At 39.0% G+C, this 21,833-nt stretch overlaps 2 protein-coding genes across 3 annotated transcripts; both read left to right on the top strand.

The window, feature by feature from the left end:
* The first annotated feature begins 5,484 nt into the window (after positions 1–5,484).
* Positions 5,485–10,506, top strand: prox3 (prospero homeobox 3). Of its 2 annotated transcripts, none has more exons than XM_079462454.1 (5): positions 5,485–5,756; positions 6,671–8,222; positions 8,799–8,906; positions 9,248–9,448; positions 9,598–10,506. In XM_079462454.1, the coding sequence occupies exons 2-5, from the start codon at positions 6,699–6,701 to the stop codon at positions 9,784–9,786; spliced, it is 2,022 nt and encodes a 673-aa protein (XP_079318580.1). In that variant the 5' UTR covers positions 5,485–5,756; positions 6,671–6,698; the 3' UTR covers positions 9,787–10,506. The 2 variants fall into 2 exon arrangements, with proteins under 2 accessions (XP_079318580.1, XP_079318581.1); XM_079462455.1 differs by having other exon boundaries at positions 5,744–6,150; positions 9,598–10,455.
* Positions 10,507–10,610: 104 nt separating this feature from the next.
* On the top strand, positions 10,611–14,507 carry tmem179ba (transmembrane protein 179Ba). The gene is made up of 5 exons (XM_079456246.1): positions 10,611–10,817; positions 11,463–11,653; positions 11,867–12,004; positions 12,159–12,237; positions 12,807–14,507. Exons 1-5 carry the CDS (start codon positions 10,722–10,724, stop codon positions 12,960–12,962), a joined length of 660 nt encoding a protein of 219 aa, XP_079312372.1. The 5' UTR covers positions 10,611–10,721; the 3' UTR covers positions 12,963–14,507.
* The last annotated feature ends 7,326 nt before the right edge of the window (positions 14,508–21,833 follow it).

The raw sequence follows: 21,833 nt of genomic DNA on the forward strand, positions 1-21,833 counted from the left end.
TTTCTTATCAGTGCTTACAATAATGGTGTTCATAACAAAACCGGAGTGATAAAACATCCGCCTTCAAATGTTATCTGAGGAGAAGGATACCACAAATTAATTATGTGATTTTGGCAAGGTGTTAATGATCAGTCTAATTGTTGTTATATAAAATGCTCTAGATACCTTCTTTGGCTTTAAAAGGCTAATTTTAAGCATCATTATTAATACTAATTATAACAATTATTAATTTGTAATGCGCATTGAATCGCATGTGTGGACATTTGTGATTTCATTGTGGAGATAAAGGATTTGATCGGGATTTTCGGCAGTTTTATATGATTCTTTGTTATTTTCCTACGGCATCTGATAGCGGACCCGGAAATTGTATGAACTTCCATAAATGGTGGTGCGAGGCTTAACAAGCGGATTGGATGCAAATCTGTTCAGATTTTTTGTTCTTGTAGTGTATTCCAGCCATACATCTGCATTTTTGGGCGTACGCTATTTTTGGCTTTCGGGCGCACGTACGCATGTAAGGATCCCACGCATTGGTTTATAAATGAGACCCCAAGACTGCGTATGAAGAAACAATTTTGACTCTAATGACTTTGAGTGCAGTTTCTTTGGTACGACACCAGATGTCACTGTTCTGTCCTGTGCTAGTCCATAGATACAAAGCTGAAGACATCAGCATCAATGAATCCACATAACCTAAAGCCACGATGTAGAAATCCTGCTGTAGATATATTGGCTCTTTCCAGAGTCAGAACAAAAGTAAGGCTTGAATATAAAGGACCAAAAGGATTACAGAGAGCTGAAAGAGGGAACGAGAGGATGAGCATGGACTATCTCTATTGTCAGCGGATGGAAAATATATTTTTTTCCCTTCTACTGTTGTTTTCTATCTCTCCCATTGGGCTGGGGTATTTGCTGTTTTGGCTGCCTGGAGAGAATGTGGAATGGAAAGAGAGGTTACTGCACCTGTGTGTGTGTGCGTGTATGTGTGTTTGAGCGATGAAGAGAGTGACAAAAAGGGGGAGATGGAGTGTATTTGGGCATTAGCATGCTGTGAGTGTCGGCTCTCAATGTCCCTCTCTCTCCCTCTCTATCCCCCATTCTGTCTCTCACTCACCAATCCCTCTCTCCTCAGTGTCCATGGCAATTATACCATCAAAACACTCCAGCCAAAGAGGATAATTGCAACCTGAGTACTGCAGAGAGACTGAGAGCGAGTGAAAATGTGTGTGTGCGCGAGCACGTTTTCTCATGTCTGTGGTATCCATGTGTGGATGAAAGTGTTAGTCGGTGCATTATATTGTATTCCTGAGGTTCTCCACTGCGTGGTGAGAGTCATATGGGTCAAAGATCAAAGAATCTGTTTGCAGTACTAAGAGGACAAGGACAATCCATTGAAGACACATGCACACGCTCACTGTTTTAATCATGTGCATTACCGCAGTCAGTTTTCTGAAACACAAGGTCAGAGGCTCAATAACTGAGCTCAGAAAGCTGTGTGAAATGAAGGCTCAACCAGACCAAACGTCCCGTGGTGCGACAGATTAAAATAGGCCCACACAAAACTTCACAGAAAATGTGAAAATATTTTGCCATATATTTTATATCAGGATCAATTCAAACTTACACCTGGCGACCAATTTTACCTTGCCTTGCCTAACCCCTTTCCAATATATTGGTTTATCACTAGTTAAAATCTCCTATAAAGTGTACACTTATGTATTGTATAAATTCTTGGACATCCCACTATGTGGATTTGTTCCCTGGGGTTTTAGGTTTTTGTGGTTTTAATAAGAAATGTGATTTTATTTATAATTCTGCTCTTTTTAGATTGTACTTGCTGGTTGAGCATCAGTTGTCACTCACTGTCTCCCCACAGTCACCTTGCCCAAGGCTGAATGTGTGAGTGCTCGTTCTCTCATACACGCTTTCCCTCAGAGGGAGCCAATGGGCAAACACTTTGCCTGCCCATTGACCCTCTCAAACGTCTATCTCCACTTCGGCTTTCTCTCTCTCCCCTGGATGCCACATTTCATTCGCCGCATATTATGGACTCGTATTGCAATATGTTTGATCGTGACTCATTCAAATGAGACATTTTGATATGTCTCCCACCGTTTGAAAGGATCGACATTCGTGTGGCATTTTTAAAACACTGCTTGCGAATGGCTGTGTCCCTTTGGTGTGTTGCACGGTTCTTTGTTAGAATTGCTCATGCATTTTAATATTGTTTGCTGTCAGTCATTTGGCTTCAGTTCAAAGGATTCAGTGCGAGTTGTTAATGCAGCTCAAAAGCCATTCGGCTTGACCTTACGAAAGGTGTGCGTTTACAGTGAAGACTGACTGTATTATCAATACCTACAAAGAACCTGCAATCATGTATTGCTAACCTAATATTATTTTTCATTATAATGAAATATGATTCACAAAAAACCCCAGAAAGGAATCATGTAACATTAACATCGCTTGTCAAAGTACACGTTTATGCAATATTTACCCGTTTTTTTAAATATATTTCTATTACATTTGTTTACATAGATCTCTCTAGCCCCAAGCACCTTTTATTAATAAGGCTTTGTGTCACATTTTTTGTTTCCATAACAACAGTAGCCACTGGTTATTGTGAACAGTTTGGTTGGTTGAGGGGTATTTCTGTTAAGTGGGGGAGAGAGGGAGCGGTGAAAACAATGAAAGAGAGAGAGAGAAAGGGTGCTATGAAGAGGAGTGTGGAGGGAACAATAATCAGCTTTCACACATTGAGTGGTGGAGGAGTCTCTGATAACAGAGGGCTCTGTTTCAGATTTTTTTTAATTTCATACATGTTTTTTTATTTTCAAGTGGAAATAGAATGAAGACTCGGGGCAGAACATGTTAAAAGTAATATTTCACACTGGCTTTAGACGCATCAAAAGTTGAATAAGAACAGTTTACTGCACAGGTGTGTTTACATTTATGGGATTTGTGGACGTGCAGCAGAGAACAAAATGGGTGGATTTATGAGTTATAAACCTGAATAAAATCTTGTTTATAAATAGGCCTTTTTGCAAAAAGTCTTCTTGCTTTTGGATGTTGGGCTTCTAAATTCTTTGCAATATATCACTCTAAGTGGTGATTCAAATTATCCACGTTACCATATGAAAAAATAGTAATATAATTAAAGCTGCAAGCAGCATTTATCGGGTTTCGAGTTTTAAGGCAGTCAAAAGCAGTCGTGCATTCATGAACAGTTTAGGGGTCACACCACAACAAACGCATGAAGGTTCAAAGTCCAACACACACAGACACAGAAAAATGACAGGTATGAACTCATAGAAACTATGCATGCTTACAGAAACATGCACATATACTACAATAATGTTATTTTCCTGACTGTCAAATCATTTGGACAATTCGTTAATGAGTATCCGATTTTCATTGTTGTTGGCTTTTAAATTGAAGCGAAGGTGCTTTCAAACTCAAGAAGTCTGAAGTTCCTGGGCCGAGAGGTTTATTTTCAAAGCGTATCAGAACCTGTAGATGTATAACAGTTGCATAATTACAGTATTTAGTGCCATTGTTCCCGTTAAAGCGCCACCTAGTGTCCAATCACCGTGTTATTTTTACCGTGAGCTCAGAGCGATGGTCTACACATATGTTTAAAGCCCCGTGAAGCTATCTCAAACCCTTCTCTAACAACGTTTGTTTAAGTGTTATAGGCTTCGCCCAGTTCAGTTTTTGGGCCCCCTTACCGTGTATGAATTTAAATTTCAACTTTTTTTCAAGTACTTTTGATGTTCACACGCCACAGAAGCACTCTGCGTTTGTTTGGTTCCAATAGGGCGTAAAAACCGCGAAGTAGTTAGCAATAGTAGGTATTTAACGTTATCATCGATATCTAATGGACCGTTTTATTGACAGCAATACTTCAAGAGGCAAAGTTGTTCAGAATGAAGAGAACTATGATTTGATGTAAATATTTTGGGTATAAGTCAAATGTAACGTGATACACAATTGTTTAAGAATTGAAATGCGTCTAAATTTTGCCATTTTAACTGGTTTAGCGCCACCTAGTGTCCAAACACCACTTTCTTTTGTAGGTGACCTCAGAGTGATGGTCTACACATATGTCCCAAGCCCCATGATGATGTGTTAATCCGTTCTATATTTATGGCCATTTTAATGTGATAGGCTCCGCCCAGTTCAGTTTTTGGCCCCCCCTACCGTGTATGAATCGAAATTTCAACTTTTTTTCAATGATTATTTACATTCATACTCCACAGAAGTCATCTGCATTGGTTTGGTTCCTATCGGTTGAAAAACCAAGGACTAGTTCGCGAAAGTAGGTTTTTGACATTATCAGCGATAACTCATGATCCGTTTGATCGACAGAAGCGTGTCCGGAGGCAAAGTTATTCAGAATGAGAAGAGCTATCATATGATAACCATAGTTTGAGTATATGTCAAATGTCACGTGATACACAATTGTTTATGAACTCCAAAAACGTTATTTCGCCCCCAGTGGCCGAATGAGTTCATATTTCTTACAGACCTTCAGGACCATGAGTCGAACAAGCCCAGCGAGTGTCGTTTCGATCGGCCTACGTTAACCCTGTCTAATGAGTGCTCAAACTTCATTGGCCGATGGCGGCCATGTTTTTTGAGAAACCCCAAAGTCCGTTTATACAGTGATGGTGCATGATACAAAGACACACCATACCAAATAATAAGTCGATCGGGCAAACGGTTGGGTAGTTATAGCCCTTTTAGAGTTCATGTATATTATAGCGCCACCTAGTGGCCAAACGCCAACTCCTTCTTACTGTGACCCTGGACTGAGAGTCTACACATAGGGTCCAAGCCTCGTGAAGATAGCTCAAACATTTCACGAGTTATGGCCATTTTAGTTACATTTTCTACTTGCGGTTCGGACGTTTTGATGCCCCCTAGCGACCATGAATCGAAATTTCAACTTTTTTTCAATGAATATTTACATTCACACTCCACAGAATTCATCAGCGTTGGTTTGGTTCAGATTGGGCAAAAATCCAGGGACTAGTTCATTTTTTTTTTTTTTTATAAAATGCAAATTAGCGGAAAAATTTGCATACCGGAAATGAAATCGGAGATAGCCATTTTTTAAGTTTGGAGCCAAGGATTCCAGTGACACCAAAAACTTTGTTGTGCGACATCCGGTTTACGAGCAATGAGCCCAAACGCATTGGCCATCGCTATAGCGCCCCCTATGGGCCGATTTGGCTGGGTCACTCTATCTGAGTAACCTGCACATATACAACCAATTGACAAAGTCTCGAGTTTCTACGACTTACGGTTTGGGCTGGGCGATGCGTTTTAGCGCGGAAAAATAATAATAAGAAGAAGAAGAATAAAAATCCTTACAAAAACAATAGGTTTTCAGCCCTTCGGGCTCGAAACCCTAAAAATAAATACCGACAACCCTTCTGTAATAAATCATTTTGTTAGTAACTAGCGACTCCTTATCAGGTAATTGCCCCAGAGAGAGAGAGAGATAGAGAGTGTGTGTGGGGGAGGGGGCAGCGGACATCCCTCCCTACTGGTTGATCACCACGCGATAGAGTGCGCGAGGATGAGAGATGGACAGTCAGGCGCGAGTAAAGCAGCAATAACAGGAAACTCTGTGGTTGAACGCTGATGCTCTCGGTAAGCGGCACAGCGGATCCCAGCGAACGACTAGACAAATCTACAGGCTGTAACACGACAGAAAAGTGACGTCAAGGGAACACTTTCTGACTGGCAGTTTTGTAAGTTATTGACTTTTACCTCTTCCTTATTCGGGACATCTGCGTATTTGTTTGCCCTTGTCAAATCTATTGCTCATCTGTGTATCTGTTAATGAATCTGCGACACTCGGGCGGAGAGTTCACAAATGTGCGCTCTCACGCTTGTCTGCACCGGTATTTCGAATCAAACGCAAAATCTTATTTTGTAACAGGATACAACTTTGACCGGGAGTCCTGTGATATTTTTAATGCGTTTTTGTTAGTGTGCTTGTTAGTGTAATTAGCGCAAGTCTATTTATCCGTGAGGTTGTTGTCCTTCCATCTGTTACATTTTTATGGCAGTTAAACGGCTTATTTTCGAGCCGTAATCTGATGACATCTGTGCTGTTTCAGCCAACGTGGAAAAGGCAAAAACGTCAGTAACCTCCGTAATTAATTTCTATCCATCTATCCATCTATCCATCTATCCATCTATCCATCTATCCATCTATCTATCTATCTATCTATCTATCTATCTATCTATCTATCTATCTATCTATCTATCTATCTATCTATCTATCTATCTATCATAACGCAATGTCTGAGTTCAGTGAAATACCGACTTTGTGACTATAGTAATCTCATTTAAATATTTACTCTCACCGTCTATGTATTTGTGCTGTGTTCAGTGTGTGTGTGTGTGTGTATGTGTGTGTGTATGAGAGAGAATGAGTGAAATAGAGTCAACAATCTGAACAAACAGAGCGTACAGCTGTCGGTGGACAGATAACACACACATGCAGAGGAGACAAAAAAACTGATGATAATGATAGCACGGAGAGTTCGGCATCATTTTTTAAAACCAATCCAAATAACTGCATACGTATTGTCTATAGATATATCTGATGTACTTGCATGAAGGCAGGTTGGAAATTGAAATTGTGTCTTTTTTTTAGATTCTAAATCCAGACCAGAAAGAACGCCATGGATTCCCCTTCAGATCGTTTCCACCAGCAGCCATCTCAAATGTGTCCCTTCGAACTCTATCGCAACCTGCCAGATTCCAACCCAACAAGCCACCGATTTTCACCTGGCAGTCTCGCCTCCCATCCCCTTTTCGGCCCTCTCATACACCCCAGTAGTGCTTCCCAGAGGTGGGGTAGTTTCCGTCAACATCAGGGTTTGTTTCCTGGGCTTTTAGTAGATGACGATATAACGGAGGAGGATGTGTTTGGGAAGAGGGAGTTTTCGGTTGGAGCTACCCCATCTTCACAGTGCTGTGCTGGAGACAGGGGACAAGATTCCGCTCGAGATACTGAAGACTGGAACCAAAATTTTGCAAGAGTGAAAAGACTGAGGATAAACTCAGCCCTTAGAAATGAAGAGGAGGTGGGTAGGGAGGGCAAAAAAGGGCGAAAAAATGGAGCTTCGGTTAAAATAGATGAGAGAAAAGGAGCAGAACAAGGAAACCGGAGGGAAAGCAGGGAGGGCAGGAAGCGACAACGGCAAGAACTGAAGCTTCAGCTGGAGGAGACCAGAGGGAAACTGCTGGAACTTCAGCGGAAAGTATGGAGAGTTTATGGAGGGCAGGCAGATGAAGAGAAAGGAGAGGAGGAAGAACAAGAGGATGAAGCGTTAAATCTAGATGAGGTGGCAGACATGTTTTCCAACGATGATGAGCCTCTCATGAGCGCTGGATTTTCTCCCCCACGCTGTTCGTCAAAGAAGAACAATGAAAGCAATCAGAATGGGAATCCTGGAATAATCCCAGAAGAGACGTCCCTGGACCTGGAGTTAAATGGTGATCAAGTGTGGCTGGGCTGCAGTCTGGTTAGGGGTGAGTGGGAGAGCACGGAAGGCGGGCAGAAGTTTGCACAAGCTCTAAAACAGGAACTAGCTAGTGTTGTGGCTCAGGTTATTGATAGGGTTGTTCGGCTCTATGCTGAAACTGACCCCTCCTTGGTCACATCTGCCACTGTTCCCCAGGAAACGGGTGTGGCAATGGATCTCAATTCAGAGAGGAGGCACAGATCCGATACAGTCGCTCGTGTGGTAGAGCAGGTGGAAGCTTTACCACTTGTCACAAAGAGTCCTCAAGACAAGAGGGCCCCTTTCGCTCATTGCGGAAAGAAGGACCTCCTCCTACCTCACTCCAATCCCAGCCTCGCACCCTTACCCCAGCCCCCTCTCACTGCACTTTTTCCCCCCCGGAGCAAAGACCACTTTCTGCCCTCCTATCCCTCAGATAACCCTGTGCCCCTGCCCCTACTCCACTACACCATGCAGAATCTTTTTGCACGCTCTCTTTCCAGTTTACCACTTAATAAAGACTGCCTATCCGAACCGTTCATGGACTTTCGTTCTCACAACTCCGCGTTCCCACCCCTTCCCCTGCTGGGTCAGCTAGACCCATCAATGCCGGATAGGGCGAGGGATGGAGGGATGAGGGGAGGTGGAGCAGGAATGGTGGATGGAGCAGATGCAGCACTCTATCTTGCTGCTGGGTCAATATCCTTTTTCATAACAAAACAGAATATTTGTGACCCTTGACAACAAAACCAGTCATACGTAGAATGTGTATATTTGTAGCAATAGACAAAATACATTGTCATTAAATAAAAATAAGTAATTTAATACGAACAATCATTAGGATATATTTTGTAAAGTTCCTACCATAAATATATCAAAAAGTGAATTTTTGTGAGTGGATGCAGCAAATCAAGAACCAAAATGGACGGAAACATTCATACAAACATCACTCACGGCTGCCTGCTCTTTGGGACTTACCAAGTTTGGTATCTATGTAAAGGTTAGAATTTCTGCTTTTGTGTTAAAACAAACCTGTTTCCATTTAGCAACGGCCTGCTACAGCATCTTTGATTGACAACTTTAAAGGCCATTTTCTCAATATTTCGATTTTCAAATAGTTGTATCTCGGCCAAAAGTTGCAGTATCCTAACCATACATCAATGGAAAACATATTTATTCAGCTTCCAGATGATCCTGTTTTTGATCCATTTTATATAATTGTTGAAAAGTAAAGCAATTTTTTTTACTTCGGTTTGTTTCCTTAACCATATACACTCTCAGGAAGGCCTGTCTCCATGCCATTTGAAAAAAGCCAAACTCATGTTCTTTTACTCACGATACCCAAGCTCCAGCACGCTCAAAACATATTTTCCTGATGTGAAGGTGATGTCTTGCATGCATGGATACAGTTAGAGCGCATCCTTACCATGATATACTCTGTTGATATATTAGGCTTATGTGGGCTATTGACTTACTGAATGAATTTACACTGACCTATATACAGAACAGATGTTGAGCATGGATTTCCTTTGAAAAGGTTTGATTCAGTTAGACAATTTAATTGTGTTCATTCATAAAAATGATTACTGACATAAAAAACTTTTTATCTGAACAAAGCTGTATGTAGTTTGATACCAAGAGGTACACAGGCGACCTACATTCAGTTAATTTATTTAAAAATAATGTGGATGTTGCTTAAAATAAACTATTCTTTTTCTACACAGTTTAATCGTTGTGTCACATCCCAGCTGATTAAGTGGTTCAGTAACTTCCGGGAGTTCTTCTACATCCAGATGGAGCGCTTTGCCCGGCAGGCAGCCAGAGAGGGGCTTGCATCTGCCAGGGAAAGAGCACTGCGCCTGGGCAGGGACTCTGAGCTTTACCGCATTCTTAACATGCACTACAATAAGAGCAATGATTACCAGGTTAGTGTATTAGTACTGCGTGTAGCCACATAACTGTACATCCACATTTATGCCATTGGGACATGCTTTTTAAAGGTCTCTGTAGGTGTGTTGCCAATGATTCAAACCCACAATGAATTGCATGCATTCATTTTATGTTCTCTTTTTAGGTTCCAGAGAGGTTTGTGGAGGTGTCCGAGATAGCCTTGAGGGAGTTTTTCTCTGCCATTCAAAGTGGTCGAGATGCGGATCCTTGCTGGAAGAAAGCCATCTATAAAATAATCAGTAAACTAGACAGCCCAGTGCCTGACAGCTTCCGCCTGCCAGGTTGTCCCACGGACACTTATCGAATGGGCTAAACCGAGCACAAAAGCAACCACTTGCAAACAAACAGCATAAAGTTTGCACGGATTGATACGTGTGAAGTGTTAAGTGAGAACAGTGAGCTACTGAAATTAGTGGATGAATAATGTCCAGGAATTGAGCTCTGAAGATCGAGGACCCTGTATATGTGTTTTATTATTGATGCTCAGAGCTATTACTCGTTTAACCATTTTACTACATTCTAGTCCAGCATCATTCCAGTTAGTGTTGAGAAATGCTCTGAAAATATGGAAATAAGTTCTCATTTTACTCGCTGTTACATTATTGATCATCAATTTATCGAAAAAGGCAAGACCGGTTGGCTTTTGTTGATCATTTTGTATTACTTGTTATTCATGATATATAACGTTGCTCTGTGGAACTTTGATGACTGTGTCTGTATTAAATGTTTGCTGTCAGTCCAAACATACTAAACTATTGCGTTTTTTTAAATCACAGTATACAATGTATTTCATGGGCAGTGCACAATAAAAAACAGGTGTGAACAACAGCACACAAGCCACATGTTTGTAAGGTAACGTGGGCACATTACTCCTAGACCTTGAAATCATTGACACCAATGTTCCAAAATCTTGCAGCCAGGACTAGTGTGCATTCAATTGGAATAAACACTGTATAAAATGCCTCGGTATTTTGTTTGTTTTATATCTTTCTGAACTATTATTGGACTACACAAAAACATATTCTGGTTTCCAAAAAGTTAAGGTAAAAAGTAAAAAAGGTATGTAAGCGACTCAAACAATGGATTGAATTCGCGCGGCCATAAAATGCTATTTATTAAGCCAAAAACACATTACATGGAATGCGGTTCAGTTCTCGTGTCGGATCACATGCTCAAACTTAAGCCAAGTCGCGTTCTTTTCACGCGTGTGCTCGCGTTGCAGCTGGAGCTCCAGTGCGCACTGTAGTTATGGCGCTGCCGTGGCTTCTGATGCTCGAGCTGCTGCTGTACTGCGGCTGTTTTATCTGCGGGATCGTTACAGCCGCTTCTGTTACTATCACTCAGGTATCTCCTGCTTATTATTTTACACACAGGCAGTTTAACTTGACGTTTCACCGATCTACTTTGTAGAGTTTCGGGGTTGTCTGATTTCGGAAGAAAGCAAAAGTTTACATACACGTTTAATGTTAAAATCGACTACAACCCTATATTGAATTGGATATAGTAGAGTTCGTTTTATGCAGTTTATTTACAGGATGCACGGATGTTTGTGGTGTTGTCGAAGAAAACATGACCGAGTAATGATTCATCTGCAAAGTGTGCTTTAAACTGTAAACATCATATGACTGAAGAATAAGACAGTTTAACTCTAAACAACATATTCCCGAAGATCTAAAGAGTTTTCAAAGTTAAACCCGGAAGTGAAGAGAAAATGAAAGCACGACAGAGAAAGTATCAAACAACTTCCACTTCTCTACACTCTCTTAATTCTGTCATATGACCAGCTGCGAATTGTTTCCCAATGAAGTCAGATGAGGGATTAAAAGTCATGCTCAATATTCTGGAATTGAGAAAATAAAATATAATGCATTTCACTGTATGTACTAATGTGACTGTTGCTCTCCACGTGTTCATTATTGTCATATCAAGATGTATTTTTATAACACAAAAATCAGTTTTTCTCTCTTTGTGTTCACTGAAATGAAACAGGGCAGCTTTGCAGGCAAGTGTATGCTATACGGTTCCGTACATCTCAACTCCACATCCTTCGCCGTGCTTACATCCAGTTCGACCTCCCTCTGTTACTTTGTATCAGGCATCTCAGTGTGTGTAGCCGTCTTTTGCTTTTCCCTCACCCTCTACTGGATCTACAGCAGCTTAGTCGACAGAGAGGTGAAAAGGTGTGTCCAGGAATTCAGTAAATGTTGGGCTTTATTAGAAGTTTCAACTGGCACCTCCATTTCTGTTTCCTGCTTTTCTATATTCCAGTATTAATAGATTTAGAGGAACTCCAAAAGTGACCTTTTGCAAACTGAAAAATAAGCGATGTCTGAGGAAAAAATGACAAATGACAACATTGTGATGCCATGACTGCCGTCTCTGTCCCGTTTTAGAGAGAAGTTATGGTTGAACATCACCCATGTCATTTGTGGAGTCTTCCTCTTCTTTCTTTTGGTGACGGGATGCATTCTAAAGATTGGCAGAGACCGACTGTGTGATTCGGTGCACCTTGCAGAGAGGAACATAGCAAGGTAAGGCTGAGAGACCGATCATTTTATTTGATAGTACATATGAAAGGACATAAATCAATTGTAATGAACAAGACATAAAAACTAGTTTATTATGATATATCCTCATTTACAGATTATATATTTAAACTATAAAAGCATATGTTTACAATTACAGGTGTGAAGAAGCACAAAATAGACCTTGGGTGAGCCCCATAAATGGGAAACAGTTCTATTCCAGACTACACAGTGCAGAGGTACATACTCCCGGATGATCTCACATCATATGTATACATTATTCACACAAAAATGTATTCCTTTAAATAATCAGCTATTAATAATCAGTAGATAATTCCTAACTTCTGTCAAACTTTTTACTTTTGATAAGTTTAAAATGTATTTAATAGTTAATGCAGACAACTAACCGAGGAATTACAGGAAATAAAAACTAATGCGGTATATTTAAAAGGAAAATGTATGGTGCTATGCAAAAGTAAGTGACCTCTAACACTTGAGCAATGTAAACCTATTTTTTAAAACGCATGAACGCTGCAATCCCGTAGACTTCTATTGATTTTATATCAGTCAAGACATTAGATTTAAAGGAAAACACAATTTGGCCGAATTATGAGCCTTTTATTTTGTGAGGACTAGTAAAATGTCCTCACAAGTCGGTTGTAATAATAATTCACTGTATTACTAAGGACATCTGGCCCTCACAAATAAAGCTAAACCTGTGCACACACACAATTTGAACTCACCCTTGAGTTTCCAGAGGCCCTACAAATGTTATTTTTTTATTGTTTGTATTCTTTCTCTCTCTCAGACAGCAGTGTGGGTGAATTTTTTCTTTTGGATGATCATAGCTGTTCTGGTGTTGGTGCAGCGCAAAAGAGGCTCTGAATACAGGTCAGTAGAAGTGGACCCATCAGTGACCCCTTCTGAAACTGAACCATTCTTTAACCGCCCGGGACGTCCTTAGTGAATAGAGACACAGATAATCTATGTCACTACAGACTAATGCTTCATGTTTCACTCAAACACACACACACACACACACACTCACTCACACACATACACTCGATCCCTGTGGCAATGCTGGCTAGCAGTTGGCTAGATGAGCAGAGAGGATTCTGGCAGCGCTGGTATACGGTCTTGATTTTGTTCACTAGCATTGCCAAGGGTTAGTTGCCATGGTTACTGATCTGCGGCTGGCAGCACAGACCTGGCAGGTGAGAGTGTGCAGTTGCCAGATTGGTGGTGTGACCTGAACTGATTGAGACACAGCTTTATGTAAAGAGATCAGTACTGACAATGTTGTTGGTGTTTTCAAGAGTGACAAAGCAATTAAAATATTTTGGAAAGATGTTCGTGCATATTTTGTCCCTGCATGATGATTCTGGTGTTTTTTTATTCTGGTCACATTTCATGAGTAAATATTTTAATGTAAAAGCATTTGTGGAGTGTCTAATATTTTTTCGAATAACACTTAAAAGCTAACCATACTGTAACTTTTTAGGTGTCTTGATAAGCAGACTATATCATTGTGCAACATTTTCGCCCTCTGCTGTCTGTTAATATGTACTACTCTATAAACCCCATCTCTCTGGCCAGGACATTTTTCCCATTTCCACTTATCTCCTGATATTTTTGTGTCCTTGGAATCCCTAACATGGGCAAAGCTGCTTGAGTGTCTTTTTGCCACTATTTGGATATTAATCTTGTGCCCGGTAGAGATGTCACTTTTAATGGGTTTTTCCTGCACACAGCTACAGGAGGTAGGAGTGTGTGTTGATGTGTTTGGGATGACAGGGACATAAATCCATAATTTGGCCTGTGATGGTATCCGCTTTCTGTAGGGCATCATGCCAAATCTGAAGTGCTGTCCACAGTGTCCTTCCTATATTAATGGCGTAGTGACCATTTTTATTTCAGTCATTTACTGCTCATCTAATAACATTTCCCTCTCATTTAGTGCACTTAATTTACCACATTTGTCTTATAATTAATCATTTTTTTGCACTGATTATGGGCTGTGTTTATTAATACAAAATCTGCTGTACAGTATACCCTTTGTGCTTGAATCTATGTACGCACAATCCTTTCAAAATACACGTAGTAAATAAACGTATAAATGTTTCTGTATGTTCAAATTGCCCAATGATGGCATACTATGATGTTATAGTGATGCTTATGCAGTTGTGTAACACACAAAGAGGACCAGAATACCAGCAACAGTTTCTCATATATAAAAGACCTAAAGCTGCATTTAAAGTGTAGAAATAATTTATGACACCAAACCCCTGTTCTTGCTTTTCCACATGTAAGGAAATATTTGCATAAGATACTGAAAAATATGTTCCCAGAAGAGACAACTCTAGTTAAGGCTTACTTATAAGACATTCCAGAAAGATGAAAAATGTTTAAAAGATGGTAATACTGTAATTATCATGAGACTGCCTGTTTGCACCTTTTATTTACAGAAATGTATGTTCTGAACTCTTTCAATAAATAATTCTTAGCGTGGTTCTTGCTTTTCTTTTGTCTTTATTGAACAACATTTTCAGTTCTTCATCTTACTGTACCTATTGAATCATTTTTCTGTTAAAAGAGATGTTTGACTTAAAACGGTTTGCTGAACTCACGGGTCTGTCTCTCCTGAGACTCGAAGCAGGTCATCCAGCATCCACCGCAGTCGAGCCATGTCGCGAAGCCTTTGGGTCTCTTCGTGAAGCTCAGCTGCAGCCACAGCAAGTGTCTGTACGCAGATGGCGTCCACCGGCGTGGAGTCCAGTCTGTACAGCACTAAATCCGCCTGTGCCTTAGCCATCTCAATTATTACCTGGATGAGAGGTAGATAGGTGAGGGTGGTCATAAATGGTTAAAGATAAATATAACCTAGGTGAAGCGAATAATAAAATAATAAGAAACAAACGTTATTTGTAAATAATAATACACAAGACCAAATTAAATTGACTGGTGCACCACTACACCAGGTGTGAAAAAGTAAGCCTTCCCTATTAGGTTGTAAAGATGATGCCCATATTTTCATTTCCTTGCTTGCACCAAGGAATAGATTATTGTTTTGTTTTATTTGTTGTCCATATATTAATTGTAATATTTATTCTGTAATGGGTTTTAGGTATAAACAGTCGGTTACAGGCATCTGTATTTATTTATACAACTCTAAAACAAATGGAGCTAATAAAAGCGGTTCTTGGGTCGTAATCATAGGGGAACCACTTCAAGTGCTGTATAGAACCATTTCTTGGTGCTTCAAAGGTTCTTTGGTATGACTGAAGTGCTGTAGAACCACCGAAGAACCATACAGGGGCTTAACAGGTTCTTTATACGGAAGCGGTGCTGTTTGGTTCTTCAGTGGTTCTATATAGCACCTCAGTCATCCCAAAAAGCACCAAACACTGAAGCACCAAGATATGGTTCTACATAGCACTATGGTTCCCGATTACGAGCCAAGAAGCACGTTTAATTCTATAGCAAAATTATTTTTAAAGTGTACATGTTTATACTTTTTATATATGTTGATACATTTACATATTTATTATTAGAAAAGAGACGGGGCGAGAACTTACAGGGAAATATACCGAGGACTAAGAATCAATATTATGTTTCTTTTGCTTAACTTCATTTTAGACGACCTGTTAAAGAAAGTGTAGGCCTAAAATACCGTTACAAACCACTGGGTGGCAGACTGTACACGAAAATATCAAACTCTTCATTCTGATTGGGTGACGAACGTTTCAATTTAAATAGACGGCTCCACTTAAGCTTTTTATGGCTTTTTTCACTGACAAGGCTTAAGATGTGACTTCATGAGTGTTTGAGCTGTCAGTGCCATTGTTTTGTCTCAAGATCCACACCAGTCATGTTTCTTTCTAAGGCATTATTATAAATGGGACTTAAATATCCTGATTTAACTAAGGCATAGTCCTGGCTTACAGGAATACTTCACCTGAATATTCTGTCATCATTTACTCACCCTTAGATTGTTCCAAACTATTTTACATATGTCTTTGTTTCGCTGAACACAGAGAAAGATTGTCAAAGATCACATTTAAAAAAAAAAAAGCTGATCAATTAACAACAACAATTAATTAAACTATCAAGGCCTGGTTTCACTGCCAAGGCTTCACTTAAAGGGATACTTCACCCAAAAATGAAAATTCGGTCATCATTTACTCATCCTTAGATTGTTCCAAACCTGTACAAATGTCTTTGTTTCGCTGAACACACAGAAAGATTGTCAAAGATCATCCCCCATTGACTCCCGTTGTATTTATTTTCCCTACACTCTTAAGAAAAATGGCTCTAAATAGTAACAAAAAACGGTTCTTCGGCTTGTAACAATAGCATAATACTTTTTGGTTCTATATAAAGAGCCCTGCCTTGAAAAGTGCTATATAAAACCTCAGTGGTGCTATAAAGAACCATTTCTTTTTAAGAAAATAATAAATACATTTATTTTTTTATAGATTTTATTATTTTCTATTTCCATTTTACCATATAAAAACAATAAGCAAGACATATTAATCAAGTATTACTTTTATTTCATACTTGTCACATCATTAAATGTCATGCAACATTCAATATATTTGTACATTTTAATACCTTTCACAATTTTGCATTGTTGCAAAGCAACTTTACAGAAAAGAAATCATATTAGCCCTAAACAGAGACAGGAAAAAGTAAATAAATAAGTTTTGGCCCATTTTAGCACAAAAGCCGTAGAAATGTGAGAACAAAAATGTATAAAAGTATATATATATATATATAAACAGGAAAATGATAAAAACACATGATTACTATTATTAAGTTAACTGGTCAGCAAGATTATACAGCAAGCAGTGCAGCCAAGAAGTCAGAAAAGCAATAAAATGATTAAATTTGACATTGTTTAGTGACAAATAACTACATCCATTATTTTTATGCGGGATAATGATTTTGAGTTTCTGGCCAAATAAATGTAAGGTCTGGCATGGGGCTCAAATTTGCAGTCCATGATCATCGCAGACTTCCACCACTTTCCATCTATGGCTGTGGTCATCATCCTTGAGCATCAGGCTGAACCAGAGCTGTGTCCGTCAGTCTCAGGTGTTTTCAAGCTGATGTTAGTGGGGGTCAGCTGTGGCCTAATGGTTAGAGCGTTGGGCTTGGGCTTGTGATCAGAAGGTTGCCGGTTCTAATCTCAGTGCCAGCAGGTCATGACTGAAGGGCCCTTGAGCAAGGCACCTTACCCCTGATTGCTCTGCAGTAATGTGCCACTGTATAAAACTACGTGTAAGTCGCTTTGGATAAAAGCGTCTGCCAAATGAATAAATGTAAATGTAAAATGTAGTGTAGAGGTCATTCTCATATGTAAAAATTATGCCATGGCAGAGGTTTGGTTGAGCCAAATCCTGCACTATAAACATGTTTTTGGTAATAAAGATAATGTTTGACTAAAGATTCCTTCGTACATTTTGATTACTTACCATTGAATGTGTCACTGAATTTGCCTCAACTGTTAAAGTCAGACCTGCAGTGGTTTAGAGCTTTGCTTATAATTCACCTGAAACGTTGTACTATAAGATGTACTATAAGAAACACAAAACTTCACTTAAAAAATATTTAAACTGTAAATTGCTATAATTTTAATGTGGAAAGGATATCAACTTTAAAGGAGCCATGAATATATCACCTGTAAAACATGACACAGTTATCAGACTTCTGAGCTGAACTGATACTTGGTTAGCACTGTGAGAAATACCCGTCTCTGCCAAGTTCACTCCCAGCATAAGGTCATATACGAAACTCTGAAATATCAATAAATAAACCTAAATATAAGTTGTACAACATACTTTTGAAGGCACATCAAGATGATGTGCATGACATTTTTTTGAAAAAGGGTTTATGGAAGTTCAACCAGTAGAAGTAAATAATGACAAATGCTAGGATAATATTGTTAATATAATATTGCACTGTAAAATATTACCGTAAAAATACGGCCAATTTTAACGGCAAAATACTGTTCTTTTAAAAAACGGTTTAATAATGTTAATTTACAGCCATTGATCTGTAAATTAATTACTCGCTAGTAAAATTAGAACATTCAACCGTAAATCTGTTTACGGAATTTAACCGTAAAGAGCTGTATAGCAAACAAAGGCAATCAGAGTTAATCTTTATTTAGTCTGGATTTACATTTAAACAGAGTAATTCAAAACATTACTGTGATAATTTACACAATCCTTTATTACAAAGTAAAATAAGTTTGCACAGTAAGAAATATACAAGTTGTACAATTTAACTTTGCCCTCAGTTAAAACAATTTCCCCATGGACAAATAATTAAAGGGATAACATAATTAAATCCCCTATTTAAAGGGTTTTTTCAGGGGTGAAACAAAATGACCCCATGTTTTACTCAACCTTAAAGTATCGATGATCTTCAGACAAATACAGTCGATGATATAGAAATAAAGTTTGGAAGAGAAAGGCTAACGGGTATGATAACTCAGAATGTATTCATAAAAAATACACCCTTTAACAGAGACATCACAGCCAGCGGTGATTTTCAGAAAGACTTGCCGAGGTGAGGCTGCGTTGGGCGGGGTGCATAAGTGAAATCGACTCACTTGTCCGAAACAGTTGGAGCTAATTTTTTAATAGACGCTATCTTTATTAAACGACAGCAGATCTGAACTTAATACACATACATTCTCGTCTAAACAACTCTCAAAACTACATTTTGTTACACAAAACAGTCATATTTTGAAGCTCTTGGCTCGATGACAACAGTAACGTTACTTGCGCAACTAACGTTAGCTAATTTACGGATGACGTTTTTACAAGTCAACGAGAACACGAGTACGCCAGGAGATGGCCATATCTTACAAGACACTGTCAAGGTAAGTGTTTTTATTTGTATTTATCTATTATTTTATTATATTGCGCTTCGAAACTTATATATTTTGACTGAGCTGCGTGGCGCGAATAACCTAGACTGACACACAAACCAGAGAGTTCTCAAATGGCCACCACTGACGAGCATCAGAAGCGGTGCGGAAGGGGGAAACTGTTAGATAATTCAACGACACTCCTTGACTAAAAGTTGTAGCAGAAACGTTACAGATTCAATCTCAAATTGAAGCTATTTACAAGGTAGTCGATCATGGGCACTAAACCAGTAGTTGCTCTCCCCTCCCCCGCTGCTCGGGTTCTTACTCCGCAGCACAAGAGTCAGTGGCGAACCTGCTGAATGAATTCTAGTCAGTGTGACACTTCGCGGTTTTCGTAGCTGCAGACATTTCAAGTCTCGTCTGAAGAAACTCATGGGATTCAAGTTTGATTATTAAATGAGTTTTGTGTCTCCACACACACGTTCTGTTGCAAATACGGTACAGTAGACTGGTGGTTTGCTTCGTTAAATTGGCGATAAGCGCGTGCAGTACAACGTCGATATATAACATAATAATTTACTTAATAACTTCAAATAAAGTAAAAAATACAGTTTTGTGTGTGTTAGCGCAATATATTACATGTGTGGTATGCTTTTGTACGTTAGCTAGACCTAGAAGACTTGGTAAATTGCCGTAAAGTGACTATTACCTGAGGTAACGTTAAATCCCTCCAGATATAAATGAATGAAATTCAGACTTGTGCTGTTTCGTGGTGTTAAAGATATGTTTTTTTGCAAGCTTTGTGGACACATATGTAGTACTACACCTGCATTTCTGAGACATATGCATGTTTCTCATGTCAGGTTTAATTGTGCCTGTTTGCAATAAGTAACTCACTGTTATCCGATCTGTGTCAGTGACCTTATTTGAATTAACATCTAATGTTTTTTTTGTGTCAAGTCAGGTGTAAACTCTGAAGGACCTTTTATAAGCACCTTAAATCACACATTAGAGACGGGAGGAATGAAGACTGTTCTGTCCCAGACGGATAACACAGAGATGGCCCACCTGCTTATCAATCTTCAGCGGTCCCGTTTTCAGGAACATGAAGATGGACTTGTTTTATGCATTTTCTTTCCACTAGTAATTTATTAAAATTTCTGTATTGAAGTAATTTTTTGATGTTTTTACACGTATTGTGTTTTCTCTACAGATTACTGCATCTTCATCTGATGTTGAGAAGACACTCATTCTACCTGCCAGTCCTCGTCTGATTATGCTCGGTTAGTGTCACCGGTAACCGGTTGTTCAAATGAAGCAATCTCAAAGGCAGTTCATTGAAATTATAATGTAAATGTTTTTTTTTTTTTTTTCATTTTGGACATTGGAGGGCAGGCAAATGCTGTAAGATGGATGCTTAGTCTAGAGGGCCGTATTATTTTTGAGTGTACATCTTCCATCTGCAGTATAAGGAGGAGGCTTTTTGCACTTAAGAATTTCTTCAAAGGTACGACCTCTAAGAGTTTTCCATCCTTTCACTGTTTAGTGTATATAAATTCTTCAATCAGAATGATTAACAAATGGTTATTGTATTCTGTGAAAATTTGTTGAACCTAGACGCTTCATTGGAATTAAACCAGAACGAGTCTCCAATACCTGCAGAGGAAAGGTCTCCAAGAAGACCGGCAAGGTGGTGAGTAAAAATATTCATCAGTTAATCCAAAGGTTGCCTCTCTACTGAATTGCATTCTGTTATAAAAGCAGGCCGTTTTATTAAGTAATGTACTCTGTGTTGCTGAACACACCGCGTTTTCATAATTTTGAGCTCCATTGTCTTTCTCATGGATCAGCATAGTCGTGGCTGTTACACGAAAATTCACAAGTTACACGAGCAGAGCATCATCATGCAACAAGTCTGCGTTATTTTTGGGGCAACTTGTTTGACGTGACCATCGACACACAGTGCACATTTCATTCATTTAAACCCCGTGGCGAGACTGTAGCTTTCCAAGAGTAGGGTTAGAGATACCTTCTATAGATACTCTGCTTAAAGTTTTTTTTCCTATCTTTCAGACTACCAGCGTGTGAAGTTGGTCACAGATGGTGGAAAGTTCTTTGCCCATTCAAGGTTTAATAATACAATGTTTTCTATTGTTTAAGAAGTTTAGATAATATGTCTTAAGACTGTTCTTTTTGCACAGTATCTGTTTATGGAGAAATAATAATAAATTTTTATCTGTTTAAATATGTCTATAGACTGGGTTCTTTATGCACAACATATCTGTTTGGTAATTTTATGGTTCCTCTTCTCATCTTTGCCAGTCTGTTGTTTAATTTATTTAAATAAAAAGCATTCATTCAGAAACTCTGCTGCTAGTATTTTACTGAAAATATGCTATTTAATAAAACTGTAAAATGATGGTACGCAGCTGGAAACCATATTGCCAGTACTTTACCGTTAATTTACAGAAAGCCGTAAATGAGTGAAACCGTAAAATTACGGTTCGCAGCTGGAAACCCTGCTGCCAGGATTTTACCGTTAATTTACAGAAAGCCGTAAATTAGTGAAACCGTAAAATAACGGTCCGCAGCTGGAAACCCTGCTGCCAGTATTTTACCGTCAAATTACGGCAGAATTTTTTACAGTGTGTTTTAAATATTAAGCATATACATAAGCAGATTCCCATAAATTATATTACCATATAATATCTTAAATTATTAAAAAAACATAAAATATATGATTAAAAGAGTCTGAAGCTTACCTGTCAGTCTGCATGCACCTCAGCAGGGCTGTTAAATGAGGACTTTGATTCAGGACAAACAACCAAAAAGGACAAAAAAGGTTTTAAAATATTCTAAATAGAACCTTTACCATCTTTAAAAAACCTTTTAAGAACCCCAATAGTGTACTATGGCAGTAAACGGTGGATGAGATCTGACATTCTCCTTATGTCT

This window comes from Barbatula barbatula (genome assembly GCF_947034865.1).
Source record: "Barbatula barbatula genome assembly, chromosome: 1".
Lineage (NCBI taxonomy): Eukaryota > Metazoa > Chordata > Actinopteri > Cypriniformes > Nemacheilidae > Barbatula > Barbatula barbatula.